This window comes from Bos indicus x Bos taurus, chromosome 7, assembly GCF_003369695.1.
Source record: "Bos indicus x Bos taurus breed Angus x Brahman F1 hybrid chromosome 7, Bos_hybrid_MaternalHap_v2.0, whole genome shotgun sequence".
Taxonomy (NCBI): Eukaryota; Metazoa; Chordata; class Mammalia; order Artiodactyla; family Bovidae; genus Bos; species Bos indicus x Bos taurus.
The window spans coordinates 106,181,522-106,199,774 of record NC_040082.1 but is presented as its reverse complement, the minus strand read 5'-3'; the positions used below and the strand labels follow the sequence as shown (position 1 = coordinate 106,199,774).

The following is an 18,253-nucleotide window of genomic DNA, read 5'->3' as shown; positions in this document are numbered from 1 at the left end:
CAAGGATGGGTCAGTTCTGGCCACAATCAAACCAGTAAATAAATCAGGGACCCCAAAGAAAGGGATAGGGTGGTGCAGCAGGGGTGTGCGAGGTCCCTACCAAGCTCAGGACAGTCAGAGAAGCATCTGGGAGGTGAGGGGGCAGTGGAGCTGAGCCTAGAAGGACAAAACAGAATATAGGACTTTGAGAAGGGCATTCTAGGTGGAGGAAACAGCTTCAGCAAAGGCTGGGAGGGAGGAAAACTCAGATCTTGGCCTGGGATGAAGGCTCCAGAAACAACGTGACCTAGGATTCACCTATAGGTAATTTGAAGGGAGCAACCAGCTCAGATGTGGGAGAAACAGACAAGAACAAGCAAAGGAGACAGAGGAGAGAAAAAGCAAAAACCTCAAATGTGGGGTTCCCAGGTGGTGCTAGTGGTAAAGAACTCACCTGCCAATGCAGGAGACATAAGAGATGCAGGTTCCATTCCTGGTTGGGGAAGATGCCCTGGAGGAGGGCATGTCTACCCACTCCAGTATTCTTACCTGGGGAATCCCATGGACAGAGGAGGCTAGAAGGCTACAGCCCACAGGGTCACAAAGAGTCAGACACGACTGAAGCGACTGAACATGCATATACGTGAGGCTCAGAGCTTCATGGAAGTGCAGGCAGGCCTTCCTTGGTTCAGTGCCCCTGTCCATGAACTGATGGCACTGTGTGGCTCTGGAGGAGTTTCCAGAGAAAGGGTGGAGCTGGGACTGACAAGGGGGCTCCACAGGCTTGGACCAGGAGATCCTGGGTCAGCTCTAGAAGGGCTGTCTCCCAGAAGTGTAGGAAGGAATTAGTGACAAGCCCAGGCCTGTGGACCTCCAGGCAATTCACCCATTCGGTGGCAAGTGGACATGGACAGTCCCCCAACCTGGGATTTGGGGACCCTTTAACAGCAATGATAATCCTAATCTAACCTCATCAACACAGTGACAGCTGTTTGGGGAGACACAGAAGCCCCAAGGTGGACAGAAGCCCCCACCTGGGGATCAGAGTGGGGTGGGAGAGCAGGTAGGAAGCAATCTGAGCAGCGCACCTGGGATCAAGCCCCATTAGCAGCAGCAGCATCTTCCAGCCTCCTCTCAACCAAGGTCTCTTTCTTCATTTTCTGCATACGGGCACTGAGGACGAGCCACGCCTGGGCCCACCAAGGGGCAGATGTGCCCTGCACCTGGACTCCCTTCGGGTGAAGAGGGACCTGACTCCCCATGACAGACAAAAGCAGCCGTGGCCCAGAGGATCGGGGACACACCCCCGACATACACCCTTGAAAGGAGGATGAGGCCACATTCTCCTTTGTCCGCCTAGGTCTGTCTGCCTGTCGCCTGTGTCTCTGCCTCTCTCCTCCGTCTCTCTGTCTCTGGGTCCGGGTCTCTGGCTCTACCCTTTGACTGTCCCCCTCCGCACCCTTCTTAACCTCTTGCCCCCCACCCTCCCCCTCTTCCTCCCTGCTCCTGCCCCTCCCTCTCTCCCGCCCCCCCGCCGCGGAGGGCCGGCAGGGGGCGCTGCGGGGCGGCCTCGGCGGCCCGGGGAGGCGGGGCGGGCGGCGGCCGCGTCGGGACCCGCCGCGATGGGACCGGAGGCGGCGCGGGCGGCGGCGGCGGCGGCGCAGACAAAGGCGCGGGCGGCGCGGAGGGCGCGGGCCCCGGAGCCAGCGAGCGAGCGGGGCGCCGGGCTGCGGGGAGTCGGCGCCGCGGGGCGGCACCCGTCTCGCGCCCGGACACTTGAGGGGCGCCGAGCCGGCAGGGTGAGCCCGGCCAACCGAGCCAGCGCTGGGGGTGCGGGGGGCCCCGAAGTTCGAGAGCCCTGGAGAGGGTGCTGGGGGGGTCGCCGAAGTTCGGGATACGGAGGCTGGGGGCGGCTGGGGGAGCCCCGAAGTGCCAGAGCTTGAGAGGTCAGGGGACCCCGAAGTTCCGGAGTCGGGGTCAGGGAGGGGACATTGGGAGGGGATCCCGAAGTTCCGGCCCCGTTGTTGGAGAAGGCTGTGAAGGTGTCTCCGAAGTTCCGGACCTGGGGTGGAGGGGCGACCCGAGGGAACCCCGAAATTCCCGACCTGGGGATGGAAGGGTGGCAGGGGGTCCCCGAAGTTCAGGAGTCAGGGACAGCGCGAAGGATCCCCTAAGTTCTGGACCTGCGGTTGCAGGAGGTAGAGAACGTGTCCCCGAAGTTCTGGACCCGGAGTGTTGGAGGGCCGTGGCAAGGGATCTTGGAAGTTCCAGGGCTGGGGGCGACACTTCCCGAAGTTGGGGCGTCCTGGTCGTGACGCGGGTGGGGTCTTGATCCCGAATGAATATCCGATCCCCTGGACTGGGGCTCGTGGGGTGGGGCTTCGACCACCAAACGCAGTGTTGGATCCCAGACACCGGGCGGGTAGGGCTCCCCTTGGGGAGCCCCGCGGCCGGAGGCGTCCGAGGCGCATGACTAGTTGGTGAGTAACTTGCCCCAGTGCAGCAAGTCGTGGCAGGAGCGTCCGGACGGGCAGGAGGGACCTGAGTGTCTGAGACCCCTGCGCCCCCGGAACCCCGGCTCGACCCGGGACCCACCCCCAAGGCCGGCCAAAGTCACCGCCCCTCCCCCAACCCGAGCTCCGGTTTCAGACCCTGTGACCAGGACAGCAGCTGCCCAGAAGGGAGGGGGTGCACTCCCCTTTCTGACCACGGGGGCTACGGAGTTCAGGCCTCTCTTCCCTCTGTCTGCCTGCCCTCCCCCGGGTCTCTCCAGGACCTGGTTCCCACCCAACCGCGCGCATACTGGGATTCAGTGGTGATGCGTGGCCACCACAGTGGACCTGTGCAGCTGCATCTTGTCTCTTTAACTAGGCTGCAGGCTCCCTGGGGATTTTTGGACTTTGACTCCAAGGAGTGCCTCTGCTCTAGAGTGGAAGCTGAGGGGTTTCTTTGGCGGTCCTGTGGGGGACGGGTCTCCCAGTAGGCACCCAGTAACGCCTCACTCTTTTGGTGGCGGCCCTGCTTTGAAGAGTACTGGATGAATGTCAGAAGGTGCTGAACAGGAATTGGCCTTGGCCTCCTCAGCCCAGCCCAGAGATAGAGAAGACTTCACTGGGAGTCCTGTAAGCAGGAAGATGCGAGGTTTATGCCCGGGATGCCAGGTGCCTCCTGTCAGAGGCACATCTGGAGGATGTTCCTGCAACACTCAGGACAGAGATGGCCTCTGGGGGCTCAGATGGTAAAGAGTCTTCCTGCAATGCAGGAGACCCAGGTTTGATCTCTGGATTGGGAAGATCCCCTGAAAGGGGGAATGGCTATCCACTCCAGTATTGTTGCCTGGAGACTTCCATGGATGGAGGAGCCTGGCCGGCTACATTCCCTTCACTTTGGGGTCGAAATTCTGTGAATGGTGTACATGGGGTTGGACATGCTTGGCCTCCCTCATCCTGGCCTGGGGGACACTCACAAACCCCCTCTCCCTCCAGAGGCCAAACCAGCAGTTCCCACCATCCCACTGGCTGCTACTTGGAGCCCACCCAGACCAGCCTGACCAATGTCCACAGCCAGGTGAGCCCCTGCTTCTGCCAGCTTGACCCTGAGTCCCTGGGGGTGGGTGTGGGTGGCCCCCACTGAGCACCCTCTCCCCACACAGGGAGCAGCCCATCTTCAGCACACGGGCACACGTGTTCCAGATCGACCCGGCCACCAAGCGGAACTGGATCCCCGCGGGCAAACACGCGCTCACTGTCTCCTACTTTTATGATGCCACCCGCAATGTCTACCGAATCATCAGCCTTGGGGGTGCCAAGGTCCTGGTGGGGCCTGGGTGGGGTGGCAGGTGCCAAGGATCCCAGGACAGGACTGGGTCCATTTGCTGCCTTGCTGTGTGTCTTGGGGGCCAGGGGATACTCTGAATGTTTCTGGGTCTCCATCTTCCTCCTGAAATGGCTCAAGCCAAGTGGTGCTAGTGATAAAGAATCCACCTGCCAATGCAGGAGACGTAAGAAACATAAGTTTGATCCCTGGGTCAGGAAGATCCTCTGGAGGAGGGCATGGCAACCCACTCCCATTCTCTTGCCTGGAGAATCCCATGGACAGAGGAGCCTGGTGGGCTACAGTCCATAAAGTTGCAAAGAGTCGGACAGGACTAAAGTGACTTAGCACAGAAGGACTAATAGAAGGCGATTTTCTCTGGGGGTTTCCTATTGATTATTACCAGTTCCATCACCCATGAACTTTTCTCCCAGGCCATCATCAACAGCACTGTCACTCCCAACATGACCTTTACCAAAACCTCCCAGAAGTTTGGACAGTGGGCAGACAGTCGCGCCAACACTGTCTATGGTCTTGGCTTTGCTTCTGAACAGCATCTGACTCAGGTGGGCCTGCGGGGGTACATGGTGGGAGGAGCAGGGCTGGGGTTGGGTCTTCTCTTGTGTGTACTGGGGGCCCTGGACAGATGCTGGGCGTCCATCTTCCCAGCTACAGAATGGGCATATAGAGTTGGACCAGCCTGTAGCCCCTTCCCACTTCCCTGGTCCACATCCCAGCTCAGTTGGCCACCTGCTTTCATTTTGAACACACCCTGCTCCTCTCTGGGTGCCTTTGATGGGCTTCCCCACACCCCTGGCACTACCTTCATCACCACCTCCTTCCACCCTCTGCTGTTTCTAGAATTCGGCATTGTCTTATTAATTGTTTCCCTGTATGGTTCATGCTCTCCGAGATGCTTTTCTTCTCTTTTCTTTTAGAAGCATTAGTTTCCCTTTCAAATTTAGATCTTTAATTAATTTCCATGGGCGGTATAAAGTAGGAGTATTTTTTTCACATATGAGTATTCAGTTGCTCTTGGGACTTTTTTTTTTGGCCACGCCATGTAGCATATGGGATCTTTGTTCCCCAACTGAGGATTGCACCCCCCGCACTGGAAGTGTGGAGTCTTAACCATTGGACCACCAGAGAAATCCTGGAACAGTTTTTGAAAACACTACCTACCACCAATACCCCCAATGAATGGCACTGGCCACTTTGCACAAACCAAGGGAGTGTATATCTGTAAATATTTTTAAAATTACTTTCAAGCTAAGAAAATTTATTTTAAAATTTAAAAAGGTTGGAGGCTTCCTTGGTGGCTCAGTGGTAAAGACTCTACCTGCCAATGCAGGAGAAACAGGTTCAATCCCTGGACTGGGAAGATGTTAGATGCTGCAGAGCAATGAAGCCTGTGCGCCATAACTATGGGTCCTGTGCTCTAGAGCCCAGGAGCTGCCACTGCTGAGCCCACGTGCCCCAGAGCCTGTGCTCTGCAACGAGAGGAGCTGCGATGGGAAGCCTGTGCACCACAACTAGAGAGGAGCCCTTGCTCGCTGCAACCAGAGAAAAGTCTAAGCAGCAATGAAGATCCATACAACCAAAAATAAATAAATACATAAACAAAATTTTTTTAAAAGGTTCCCTGGTGGCCTATTGGTTAGGATTCCAGGCTTTCACTGCCATGGTCCAGGTTCAATGCCTAGTCAGGGAACTGAGATCCCACAATCCGCTTGGTGCAGCCAAAAATAAACAAATAAAATGAAAAAAAAAAAAAAAGTGTATCCTACTCTAGCTGGAAAACAGGTATGGGAGATTAATGTAAACTATAATATAACAAAAATGAGAACAGGGTGATTACTTTCCCACTGGCTGCAGGTGCCTGTCAGAGGCTCCAAGTGCAAGACCTGCTTTCTTTTTGTCACAAAGGATATTCACAAGCTCCCAGGCATGAAAGACAGATTAGCACCCACCTGAGGCTCTCCTTACTGAGATAAGCTGATTGAGAGGGAAAGGGGATCTCTTTCTCAAGGTGGCCTCCGTGAACATCCCACCCCTGCCCTCTAGCCTGATACCCACTCTGCTCCTTGGGCATCATTTTCCCAGCCTTCTTCCTTCTCTTCCAAAGTGACAGAGCTGGTGCTGGGTGGGAATCGTGTGGTGGGGCCCTGGTGGAGGGGGCTGGGAGTTTGTTGACTGTTCCTATCCCTCATCCCTCAGTTTGCTGAGAAGTTCCAGGAAGTGAAGGAAGCAGCAAGGCTGGCACGGGAGAAATCTCAGGATGGAGGAGAGCTCACCAGTCCAGCGCTGGGGCTCACTGCCCACCAGGTCAGCACTCCTTGTCCCAGGAACTCAACTGCTATGGAGGGGAGGGGTCTAAACACTGCCGGTGCTCAGGACCAAACGCTCACTGATGATGTAAAACTAGATCCATGGCAGGGACCATGGAAAAGGGCTGTGGGTGCCATGGGAGCATGTCACAGGCCTGTCTGAAAGTTAGATAAAGGAAGGCCAGAAAACCAGCTCACGTGGCAGAGGTGAAATGGCTAAGTAGCGGTGCGTGCTTGCATACTCTCGCTTCCGTCATGTCCAACTCTTTGTGACCCTATGAACTGTAGTCCGCCAGGCTTCTCTGTTCCTGGGATTCTTCAGGCAAGAATACCAGAGTGGATTGCCATGCCCTCCAGGGGATCTTCCTAGCCCAGGGATATTGAACCTGCGTCTCTTATGTCTCCTGCATTGACAGGCGGGTTCTTTACCACTGAGCCACCTGGGAAGCCCTAAGTAGTGGGGTGGGGTAAAAAACTGTCCCTGAGCATTTCCCCCCACTAACTTATTCAACATCATTTATTGACCACCTACTGTGTGCCACACCCTGGACTGGGCACAGGGCTTAAGAAGATAAAAAAAGTAGGCTGGTCCCTGCCCTCAGGACTGTGGTCCAGGCACCAGGTGGATTCATAATGAATTTAGCCTAATGGAGTAGATTTCCCATAGGAATTTTAAATAGCTGTTGAAATTTGGCCCCAGGAGAGGTCACTGCGGTGAGGGAACAGCACCGAGGCATCAGATTGCTCCCCGATTTGCAGATTATGAGTATCTGTCTCCCTGGGTTTAGGCTAGCCTGCATTAGGTTTGTTGCTGGTGGGTTGGTGAGAGCCCAGCAGGCAAGGAGGCGGGACAGGGCGCCAAACTACAGCCCAGGGGCCATGTTGGGGCCACGGATGGTGGGTGAGGAGGGGAGAGGAACGATTGGATCCCAGTGCTGGGAAGGACCTCCTGCCCCCTCTCAGTCAGGACCCTTGACATCAGCCCTGACCCCAACCATGACCTAGCTGGCCCTTAACTGAAACCGCGCCCTACTTGACTTCACTTCTATCCATGCCCTTAGGTGCCTCCGAGCCCCCTCGTCAGCACCAATGGCCCCGGCGATGAGAAGCTATTCCGCAGCCAGAGCGCGGATGCCCCGGGCCCCGCTGAACGCGAGCGGCTCAAAAAGATGCTGTCCGAAGGGTGAGGGGGTAGCAGAGGGTACGGGGCGTGACGGGACGAAAGGTGGGGGAGGCGAGAGGAATTTCCAGAAACTGTTGGGACTCGTTCAAGTGGCGCAATCTGACAGTGGATCCACGCCCGGGATCCCAGTACAGGCCTGGGTTGGAGAGGAGACACCCAGATTACGCCCCTTCCAGAGCCGACCCCGCTTGCCTCATCCGTTCCTCGGGGCTAACCCTAGCCCGTCCTCACCTCCCCCAGCTAATTCTAAACCCACGGGTGCCTCCCCACCACCCGGTTCTGTCCACATCCCATGGGTTGATACTGCCCTCCATGCGGACTGTGTCTCGCGGAGCGTCCCTCCCCGGGACGTCCCCACCCCATTGTCTCGAGGTCTCTTGACCCCGCCCATAGCACCGCCCCAGACCCAGCACCGCCCTAGCCCCGCCCCCGGCCCAGTGAGGCCCCGCCCTGCCCTCTGCTGACCCCGGCGATCTCGCAGCTCCGTGGGCGAGGTGCAGTGGGAGGCCGAGTTCTTCGCGCTGCAGGACAGTAACAACAAGTTGGCCGGTGCCCTGCGAGAGGCCAACGCGGCCGCCGCCCAGTGGAGGCAGCAGCTGGAGGCCCAGCGCGCAGAGGCTGAGAGGCTGCGGCAGCGGGTGAGGAAGCCCCACCCTCCCAAAGACCCTAAGTGGCCCAAGGGTCACTGTGAAGGCCCTGCCTCCTATTTGTCCTGGGTTCAACTGGCTGGATGTGTGATCTCGGCAGGTCACTTCCCAGAGTCTTAGTTTCTTGCTCTGTAGTATGGGTCTGAAGTAATGTCGGCCACAGAGGGTCGTCAGACCCTAGAGTCCTACCTGCCAGAGGTGAGGTAGTGGCCCAGATTGAAGGGATGAGTTCCCAGTCACGGGCTTGACTGATCAGGAGGCATATCCCCAGGGTGAGGAGGGTACAGACTGGGTCATCAGGGACTGACCTTCTGTCTGCACAGGTGGCTGAGCTGGAAGCCCAGGCTGCGGCAGAGCCAGCTTCCGTCAGTGAGAAGGAGGGCCCCAGCCAGTCATTGGAGCAGCTGGAGGCACTAGTGGAAACCAAAGACCAGGTGTGTGAACGCCTCTGTGTGCCTGTGTGCTTCCTTGGGCCTTGCCTGCCTTGCTCTCCCCCAGGGGAGCCAAGGACCTCGGAACAGATTTGGGGAACTTTTCCATCAGGAGATCCAGACGCTGAGGAGCCAGACTAGTGGGTCCCGTGAGGCCGCAGACACCGAACGTGAGGAGACACAGCAGAAGGTGCAGGTATGTGTGGTTGCTGTGGGGTGGGGTGGGGTGACTACCCGTGGCAGCCAGCCCCTGGTACGGGACGGACATGATCTTCCCTTCCCACGGGTTCTGGGCAGCCGTGGGCCTTCCTGAACCTCCGTTTCTTCACCTATAAATGGAGTCAGGAAGACATCTAAGGTTGTGAAGGATTCAGACGACCAGGTGCATGGAAGGACTGAGTCAAATGATGGTTATCAGGACAAGGTTTCATCTTCTTCCATTCATTCAACAAGCAGTTTTTGAGTCTCTGTTAAATTTCCATTCTTGACCCCTATCAAATCCTCACACATCCCTGTCTGAGGCCAGAAGCTTGTATTTGTACCCAGATGTAGCTGGCCTGGCTTTCACTGAAGACTTTATCTGAGGAACGTTCATAGGGGCATGTCCTGTGAGTCCAGCAGGTGGAGAAGTTAAAGGATCTGGTGCCCCCAGAGAGAGAGTATTTGAGGGAATGCTCCCTGTTTTCTCCTGGGCAGCGTGCACAGCAAATGCAGAGGCCCTGAGGTGGGGAGAAAGTATTCAAGGAACCACAGGAAGCCAGAAAGGCTGAGCAGGAATGAGCAAGGAGAGGGAGGGGTTTGAATTTCATTCCCAGAACAGGAGGATTTTGAGGAGGAATGTGGTCAGTTCAAATTGGCTGGGGGACCAGGGAGATCTTGGGTACAGGTAGCTGGGAAAAAGCCAGCAGACAGGGAGAGCTTGGCCCAGAGTGGGGGCTGTGGTCCCCAGCACCCGCTTTGAGACGCTGGACGCTTGAGACTCGCTGGGGCCCCAACACCGCCTGCTCTCTCCCTGTAGGACCTGGAAACCCGAAACGCAGAGCTGGAGCACCAGCTGCGGGCCACGGAGCGCAGCCTGGAGGAGGCCCGAGTCGAGCGGGAGCGGGCACGGGCCGAGGTGGGCCGGGCCGCGCAGCTGCTGGACGTCAGGCTGTTTGAGCTGAGCGAGCTGCGGGAGGGGCTGGCCCGCCTGGCCGAGGGCGCGCCCTGAGTCCAGCCTCCGGGTCTGCATAGAGGAAGGGGCCTGTGGGAGCTGGTTTTACACAAAGGGTTCCCGCCTGGGGCACAGGCCAGGCCGCAGGCGGCACAGTGGGCCAAGCCCCCTGGCAGCAACTGGGGCCCGACTCAGCCTGGGGAGGGCTTGTCTACAGGACTCCAGCCAGCCCTGGCTGTTCACAGCTCAGAGGCTGTTTTTGAGCTTTTCATTGTGTAGAATTTCTAGACTCCCCAGGGCATGTGCTGATGCCCAAATTACATTTCTGAGCGTGGCTGTGTGTGTGGTGTCTGAGCAGCCTGGGTGTACCCAACCGCCAGCACTGGGCCCTCCGTCCATCTGCCCTCAGCCTGGTAAGCCACCTGGAGGGCGAGGTTCAGAAAGCCCGAGGGAGCGCGCCCAGGACACGTGGCTCTGCTTCCCTGTCTCCTTAAGCCCTGCCCATGTTGTCTGGACCACCTTGGACTAACGTGGACCCTGATTAATCCCCCCGCTTTCACTTCACTCTAGCCACAAACCCCAAATACAACCAAGTGGGCAAGGGGGAAAGCTCCTAGAATGTGGCTGTGTTCACTAGGCATGGAAACGATCTCTCCAAAACATCATGTCTACATCTGGGTAGTAGAGCGGTTGCTATACCCATTTTCCAGATGAGGAAACTGAGGCCCATATAAGGGACTTCTCCCACCCAAGGTCACTCGGCTGGAATGGTCAACACCACAGTCCAAGGCTTTGGGCCTGGCCCGACAGGAAAGGAGAACTAGTGGGTGGGGTGGTAGCATGACGTTCCGGGGGACTTGAGAAGCACAGGCAGCCATACCCTCTTCTCGCTGCCCCTGCTCCCCAGAGCCAGGCTGCAGAAGCTAAAAGCCTCATTTATTAAGCACCTCCTGCAAGTGACACACCTCTGCTCATCGCACATCCAGGGTGACCCTGGGCTGGGGTCACTGCGTCCCAGGTGGACCGGGGCCCAACCTCACAGCCAGTGTTCTTTCTTCCTCAGCAGCCCGCCTCCCAGCCAAGGCTCTGAAAAGGGGCCACCAGAGGCTGCAGGGTGGAGGGCTGTGCGCTATACAGCGTGTGTGTCAGCGGGCTCTGCTGAGGGGCACTGGGCAGGCTGGCAGAGGGTTCTGTCCTCAGGGGAGGGCGCGCCAACCCTCAGCTTGATGAAGGAGTCCCAGGCTGGGCAAGTGGGTGCTGTGAGGAACTCAGGCTGGACCCTGAGCGGGCGCTAGGGACAAGGAGGCCTCAGGCCGGGCCCTGGGTGGGCGCCCCCTGCGGTCAGTCCTGCTGGCCTTCTGCCGCTGCAGTGTCTGCTCCACTTTCTCCTTAAAGCGCCGGTTCTTCTGCTTGATCTTGGCCAGCTCAGCCTTGCGCTTCGCCTCCAGGTCGGGGTCCTGGCACGGGCAGGACCAGAAGGTGGCTAAGCTGAGCGCCCTCCCTGGGGACCCTTGTGCCCTGCCCCTACCACACAGACGGCTCAGCCAGCCCTCACCTTCCCCTCCAGAATCATCTGCTTCCGCTTGTTAATCTCCTTCTTTTCATCGAAGTTGGCAGCCTCCAGTTTCTGGGCAGGGGGGGAAAGAGTAGGGGGAGGGAGAGACCATCACAGGGGTTGCCACCTTCAAGGAAGCACCCTGGGTCCCCGAGGACGAGCCCCTTCCCTGACACTCACAATCTCACACTCCCTCCGCACCACGTTGACCTGTGTGAGGATCTGTAGGACCTGGGCTTCCTCCACTGGGAACTCCTCCAGCTTCTTTTCTGTGGGGACAGCAGGGGCCTGGGGTTGAGAGGGGGCAGGGAAGGGGAGGCACCACAGAGAGAAAGATTTCAACCATGTAGCTCTCCATGCAGCAGGGCATGCAAGGCCATACAGAGTCATGTCAGATAAAGATCAGGTTGGCAAGAACTGGGTACAGACTGCTCTCTCTTTCTGGTTGTTAACAACACTATGAATTTGATTAGGAGTTGTTTTTTTTCTGAAAACAGTGTCCATTAAAGTCAAGACGTTTCTAAATCTCAGAACAGTCTGTGCAGTGGTTGGAGATGCCCCAGAGCTTCTCGGTCTTGGATATATGTATATTAAACCACCCAAAGGGATTTTTAAAAACCTGCCTAGGCCACAGCCCTGGGGCTTCTGACTCATCTGCAGGGACCACCCACACACTGTGGTCTGAGAAACCAAAGTCCCTTCCCATCAGATGTGGCTTTTGGCTGCTGGAGGCCACGACGGAGTTTCTGCTTCAATTGCTGGGCCAATGAAACTTCTATGGGGGTTGCATAGGAAAGAAAGTGCAGTTTAAGCCTCCTCACATGAGCAGACAGGCAGGCATTGACAGGGTGAGTGGACGTCTCACCCGGAGGCACCACCCTCCCTTCCCCACACCACTCACTGATCTGCTCCTCGATGGCGTGAACCAGGTGGATGTCATACTGCGTCACCAGCGTGATGGCCTGTCCCTGCCGCCCTGTGGGGACACACCCAGATTGTGTGCTGGAGGCCAGGAGAAGGGGCCGATACAAGCAGGTCCTGACTGCTAGGCAGCTCAGAGCTCCTCCTGATCAAGGGGAACTGTACAGGAGCTCAGTGGGTGGAAGAATGAGTGGAAACGAAGGAAGCTTAGAGCGTCAGGTCTCAGCCCCCTGCTTGACCTCTGTGTGGCAGGCAGGTCTGTCCCAGGGGAGCAGCAGGACTCCAGGGAGGGGCAGCTGTCCTGCCAGCTTGGCCTCAATCAGGGGCTGGTAATGTAGCTGATTTCCCTTTTTGGTGTGGCTGCCGGGGAGCTCAAGCCCAGTCCTATCAGCAGGAAGCCCAGACAGGCTTCAGCTCCGAAGCCTACATGCCACCTTCTCTGTTCCTGGCTTCCATGAGACAATGCGCTAGAACAGCCCTGGGAGCTGACCAGGCCTGAGGCCCTCAGAGCGGCCCCAAACAGGCGTCACATTCTTGTTACCCATTGTTGGACGGGGTGGTGGGGGCCCAGAGAGCTGATGTGACCGACCTGAGGCCACAGGGCAGGAGAGAAGGGCCAGTCTGGCCCCAGAAACCATGGCTCTGCCAACTCCAGGTGTGAGAAAATCTCCCGGATTCTGTGCCCCTTCCGGGTGGGGCTGAGGAGCAGACACAAGGCTCCTACCAGGAGTCACAGCAAGTGGTTGAACTTGAACACTGAATCCCACAGGGCAGCATCTTACCCATCAGGACCTGTACACCTGTTTGCTGCTGGGCTAGGACGGCCAGCCCTGACAGGTGAAGGGGGCTCGGGTGAGGCAAGAGGTGGTGGTGGGGAGGGGTTGTGTGCCGTGTCCCCAGGGGATAGCTCAGTGCTGCCTGGGTCATGTGGAGAAGACACAGCACCCACACCTGTGTCTTTTTGGTTGTTTGGGGGGGTTTGGCCATAGTGTGCGGGATCTTCCCCAAGAAGGGATCAAACCCATGCCCCCTGCATGGGTAGCGCCCGCCCTATCTGCTCACCTGCGCGGGCTGTCCGGCCAACGCGGTGGATGTAGATCTTCGGGAGTCCGGGGGTGTTATGGTTGATGACCACCTGCACAGTGGGAATGTCCAGGCCCCTGGAGGCAGAGGTCACTCAGCGCCTCTGTCCAGGTGGGGAAACCGAGGTTGGGACTCACCCAAGGTCACTCGGCGGTGAAGCTGGGGCTGCCTGAAGCCACCCTCCCTCTCTGGCCCTTTTGTAGGGGCACCCTGGAGCCGCTCACCGGGAGGCTACATCTGTCGCAATCAGGATCCGGTAGATGCTGGACTTGAACTTGGCCAGGGCGGCAAAGCGTTCTTTCTGTGCCAAATTGGGAGAGAATTGGGGCGGGAGGATATCAGGTAGCATCCCAAGAAATGTTTCAGAGTGTATGCTTACTGTGTGAGGCCTGGGGACACGCACGGCAGAGGCCAGGACGGTCTCCGCCCTCAAGGGGCTCACAGTCCAGCAAGGGAGATGACCTTGAGGGAGATGACCTTGAGGAGGCCAGAATGGGGCAGATGGGGTGGCAGGAAGAGTGTTCCAGGCAGAGGAGAGGGCCTGAGCAAAAGCCCTGGGGCCGGGAGGGGTCCCCAGGGCGAGGCTGGTCGGGGAGGGCTCCGGGTGGCCGCCTGGCGCCTCACCTGTTTCATCATGGAATGCAGAGCCACGGTGGGGAAGTTGAACTTGCGTAGCATCATGCATAGGATCTGGCAGGTCCTGGTGGGAAGGACAGGCTGTTGGTCCATCTAGTGCTGGGGTCCTGGGAAGGTGCTCTGCCCCCGCCTTCCCGCCCCGAGACCCCGAACAGTGGCCCTGTGTGACTGGGGAAGGAGAAGCAGGGGTGCCGCGTCCTGCCTGCTGACCCCTTCCCTGGCCTAAGCCTACAAGAGAGTGCTCTAGGTCCAGCCTGTTTTCTTCTGGTAGCCCAAGAAATTCTTGGGGGGCAGTGGTCAGTAGGTCTCCTCCACGTGCTGTGGGCTGCCCTTCTACGCTGGGTCAGGCTAGACCGGCCTACAGCTCCTTGATGCTCTCCCCAAATACGTCAAAGGATTTTGAAATCCCTGGGTCTGTGGAGAGGACAGCCGTGGGGGTGATGTGCTGGAACTCAGTGACCCCCCGAGACCACAGCGAACTAGCTGCTCCAAGGCCTTCCCAGCTGCTGCAGGGGTCTCCTGGGGGAGAGCCCAAGGCCCTCAGCTCTTCCAGTTAAGGGCAGGTCTCAAAAAGTGAAAGTGTTAGTCCCTCAGTCTTGTCTGACTCTTTTCGACCCCATGGACTGTAGCCCACCAGGCTCCCCTGTCCATGGAATTCTCCAAGCAAGAATACTGGAGTGGGTTGCCACTCCCTTCTCCAGGGGATCTTGCAAACTCAGGGAATGAGCCTGGGTCTCCTGCACTGCAGACAGATTCTTTAGCATCTGAGCCACCAGGAAAGGGCAAGTTTGAGGACCCCCAAATCCTGGCTCAGTCTTCATGGGAGTGACCTTATTAGCAAACTGCTTGACCTCTCTGAGCCTCCTTGAGTGAATCCTCTGAAACTGCTGCTCGGAGCAGAGGCCCTGGAGTGCCAAGACTGGCCGTGTGCCTGACCCCTCCAACCACAGACCACCTGCTGGACCTCCATGAGGCGCCGGGGGCGGGACGCCGGGGGACGGGAGCGGCAGGCCCGCCGTGCTCACTTGCATGTGTTGGTGAAGATGATGATAGACCAGTCCTCGTGCTCGTCCTGGAAGTTCTGGATCAGGTGAACCAGGTAGGCATCCTTGACCTTCTCAGGCACTAACAGGTAGCGCTGGTCCAGCTGTTCCACGGTGCGCACCCTGGGCACGGGCAGATTTGTTTCCCCTTCTGTTGAATGAGGTCAATGACCTCTGTTGGACACCCCTGCCTCCCGCTTGCCCTGCCCCGTCCCCCTGCCAGAAAGTAGCTACGGACTCACGGGGCCTGAGCCTCCCAGAAGAAGGGCTGGTTGGTGGCCAGGCCCTGTAGCTCCCTCAGTGTGTCGGTCAGCGTGGCGCTGAAGAGCAGCGTCTGCCTGCGGGCGGGCACGGCTGCCAGGATGACCTCCAGGTCGACGGTGAAGTCAGTGCAGCCCTGCTCCAACAGCCGGTCCGCCTCATCCATCACCTGTAGCATCAGCCGCAGCAGGCAGGGGGTGGGGACCTGGGGTGAGGCTGCTGTCCGAGGCCCGACCACCAGCCCGGGGCCCAGCCTACCTCCTCCATGTGCCTCCTTTCTGGGCTCAGACGTGCACCCTGGAGCACTCTCCCTTGAGGTCTTGGAGGCCTGTTTTCTTGCCCATCTCAGCTTCAACGTTAACTCCTCAGAGAGGCCCTGCCCTCAACTAACTTTTTTAGTGTGTGCATGCACGTGTGCTCAGTTGTGGCCAACCCTTTGTAACCCCAAGGACTGTAGACCTCCGGCTCCTCCGTCCATGGGATTTTCCAGGCAAGAATACTGGAGTGGGTTGCCATTTCCTCCTCCAGGGAATTTTCCCCACCCAGGGACTGAACCCGCATCTCGTGCATCGGCAGGTGAATTCTTTACAACTGAGCCACCTGGGAAGCCCATCTTTTCTAGTACAGGCCCCCTTTCGTTGGTCCCTGAGATGTCACTGTCACCATTCCTAACTCGGTAACGGATGGCCAATGGGACGCACAGTTCCCAAATGGATGAATCAGGGCCCCAGGCTGACTCACCAGGAAGCGGATCTTCTTTATGCTGAAGGTGTTGGAGCTGCGGAGGTGGTCAGCCAGGCGCCCCGGTGTGGCAATGACTACGTGTGGTTTCCGGGAAAGCTCCAGGGCCTGGGCCACCATGTCTGTGGGTGGAATGCGAGAGGTGGGGCTAGGTAGATGGTCTGAGGCTGCAGCAGTCCCATGCCCAGAGCCTCCTTGGGTTCCCCCATACCCATGCCGCCAACGATGATGCAGTCTTTCAAGCCCAGAGGCTTTCCCAGGACCCGGAACTGCTCTGCGATCTGATAGGCCAGCTCCCTGTGGGCATGAAGGGGCCAGCATGAGTCAGATGGGGGTTTTGTGCCTGCCTCCATCAATAGGGCCTCCTGCTTGCATCTTTCCTGTTGATACACCCTCCATGGCTCCCAGTCCCCTTTGGACAAAGGTTCTGATACTGACCGTTGGAAGCCCGTTGTGGCTCCTGCCCTCTCACTAGGCTGGGTGCCCGAACAGAGTATGGCTTGTCCTCGGCCAGTCCCACCCAAACTGGCCTTTCCTCATCCCACATCCTCAGCAATGGCCTTGACACCACAGTCATCAAAGCCCGAGACCCAGGTGTTAACCCGCCCACCACCCGCATCCCCCTGCTTCGAGGCTGGTCAGTGGGTCAGTGGCCAAGTCCCCTCCTCTCTGCCCCCAGCTCTGTCCAGGCCTTTCCTCTGCCCATATGCCTACTTCCTGGCCTTCCTGCTTGCCCTGAGTCAAGCCCTGTGCTCAGCACTTTTCACACACCATCTTGCTAATTCTTTAGCACCTCTAAGGGTTGGGCTAATTTCTGTTCCCATTTTGCACACATGGAAAGTGTATTCAAAGAGGTAAAGGCACATCCCTAAGACCACACAGCTGGTTCACTCACCCGAGAGGCATGTGTCTGTATGTGGGGGGTGGGACTCACCTGGTGGGTGTCAGGACGAGGCAGAAGATGCCATAGGGATCCTCAGACAGCTTCTGCAAGATGGGCAGGACAAACGCTGCTGTCTTGCCGCTGCCTGTCTTGGCACAGCCCAGGCAGTCCCGACCTGGGCAGAGAACACAGCAGCGTCACAGGTGCAGACAGGTATTCCATCAGGCACAGTTTACAGCAGCTAACATTTAACGAGCAATGACTATATGCTCAGGCTTCCCTGGTGACTCAGTGGTAGAGAATCCACCTGCTAGTGCGGGAGACATAGGTTCCAGGGTTGGGAAGATCCTCTGGAGAAGTAAATGGCAACCCACTCCAATACTCTTGCTTGGGAAATCCCATGGACAGAGGAGCCCAACGGGCTACAGTCCATGGGGTCACAAAAGACTCGGGCATGACTTAGAAACTTAACAATAATGACAAGAACTATATGCTTAGTACCAGCCTGTGCCCTTCCTGTTGAAGACATTACGACAACTTTCCATTTAGAGTAATCGACACATTTAAGGAGAGTGAGGCCATTATTGTCCTCATTTAACAGAAGGGGAAACAGAGTCAAAGGTTTGCCCAGGACATACAGCCAGTAACAGCCTGGACTGGAACCCACATCCATGTGACCTGAGATACTTGCTACGAACCACAATCTCATTTTGACTTCTTCCCTGGGATCAGAGCTTGGGAAACTCAGAATACCCTCCCCCAACCTGAATCTTATTCTCCCTACTGACTCTTCATCCCTGTTTATTTAATGCCTTAACTTGTCACATCGTAGGCTTCCTGAAGGCGTCTCTTTAATGGCAAAACTGGGCTGGTCCAAAGGGGTGGAGAGAAGAGCAGTCTAGGGACCAGAGTCCTGGAATTACCAATAATCTTGACAACCTCAATTGCCATTTGTAAAATGAAGACAGTAAAGCAAGTTCTATCGAATTTTCCCAGCACTATTAGGTATTCATCAAACCCTCCCAGTGATGAGGCTACGAACGTTTCAGAGATTATATCACTTGTGCAGGCGAGTCAGTCGTACAGCCTAAACGCCAACATTACCTAGTCGTTCTCCGGAACCCAGGATCGCCCGTAAGGGCCAGGGCTGCCCCTTGCCTCACGGGACCCGCGTGGGCAAAAAGCTGAGAGAAGGCAAGAGAAGCGACAGTTGCGGGGAAGCCTCCTGAAGAGACCAAGCCACACTCACCCTCCAGGATGGCGGGGATGCAGCCCAGCTGCACGGGCGTGGGCTGCTTCAAACCCATCTGCCGACACTGTTCCACGAGCCACGAAGACAGCCCGAGCTCCGCGAAGCCTGCCATCCTCGCAGCCAAGGCAGTGTGAGCGCGCGTGTGAACGGTACTTCCGGCGCGTGTCGATGACGTCAGAAAGCGTTCCAGTTCATTGGATCTGCCTCCCGCTCGGTCCCACTTTCTCCAACTCACGGTTCACAGCCTCCACCACATCCTTACATCCTTACCATGGTTTCCCGGAATCCCGCGGGATCTCAGCATCGAATTAAACTACAGTTCCCAAGATGCCCTGCGAGACGCAC

The 18,253-nt window shown here is 57.5% G+C and overlaps 2 protein-coding genes across 2 annotated transcripts; one reads left to right on the top strand and one right to left on the bottom strand.

The window, feature by feature from the left end:
* The first annotated feature begins 1,616 nt into the window (after positions 1-1,616).
* HOMER3 (homer scaffold protein 3) lies at positions 1,617-9,867 on the top strand. Its single transcript, XM_027548349.1, has 10 exons — positions 1,617-1,778; positions 3,465-3,546; positions 3,632-3,788; positions 4,227-4,358; positions 6,010-6,117; positions 7,181-7,302; positions 7,784-7,940; positions 8,273-8,383; positions 8,493-8,576; positions 9,399-9,867. Exons 2-10 carry the CDS (start codon positions 3,533-3,535, stop codon positions 9,588-9,590), a joined length of 1,077 nt encoding a protein of 358 aa, XP_027404150.1. The 5' UTR covers positions 1,617-1,778; positions 3,465-3,532; the 3' UTR covers positions 9,591-9,867.
* Positions 9,868-10,417: 550 nt separating this feature from the next.
* DDX49 (DEAD-box helicase 49) lies at positions 10,418-18,194 on the bottom strand. The gene is made up of 13 exons (XM_027548347.1): positions 17,906-18,194; positions 16,708-16,831; positions 15,985-16,070; positions 15,774-15,895; positions 15,014-15,201; positions 14,754-14,894; positions 13,717-13,792; positions 13,317-13,393; positions 13,072-13,169; positions 11,990-12,064; positions 11,269-11,357; positions 11,089-11,160; positions 10,418-10,990 (listed from the first exon to the last, which is right to left on the bottom strand). Exons 1-13 carry the CDS (start codon positions 18,018-18,020, stop codon positions 10,802-10,804), a joined length of 1,452 nt encoding a protein of 483 aa, XP_027404148.1. The 5' UTR covers positions 18,021-18,194; the 3' UTR covers positions 10,418-10,801.
* Between the last annotated feature and the right edge of the window lie 59 nt (positions 18,195-18,253).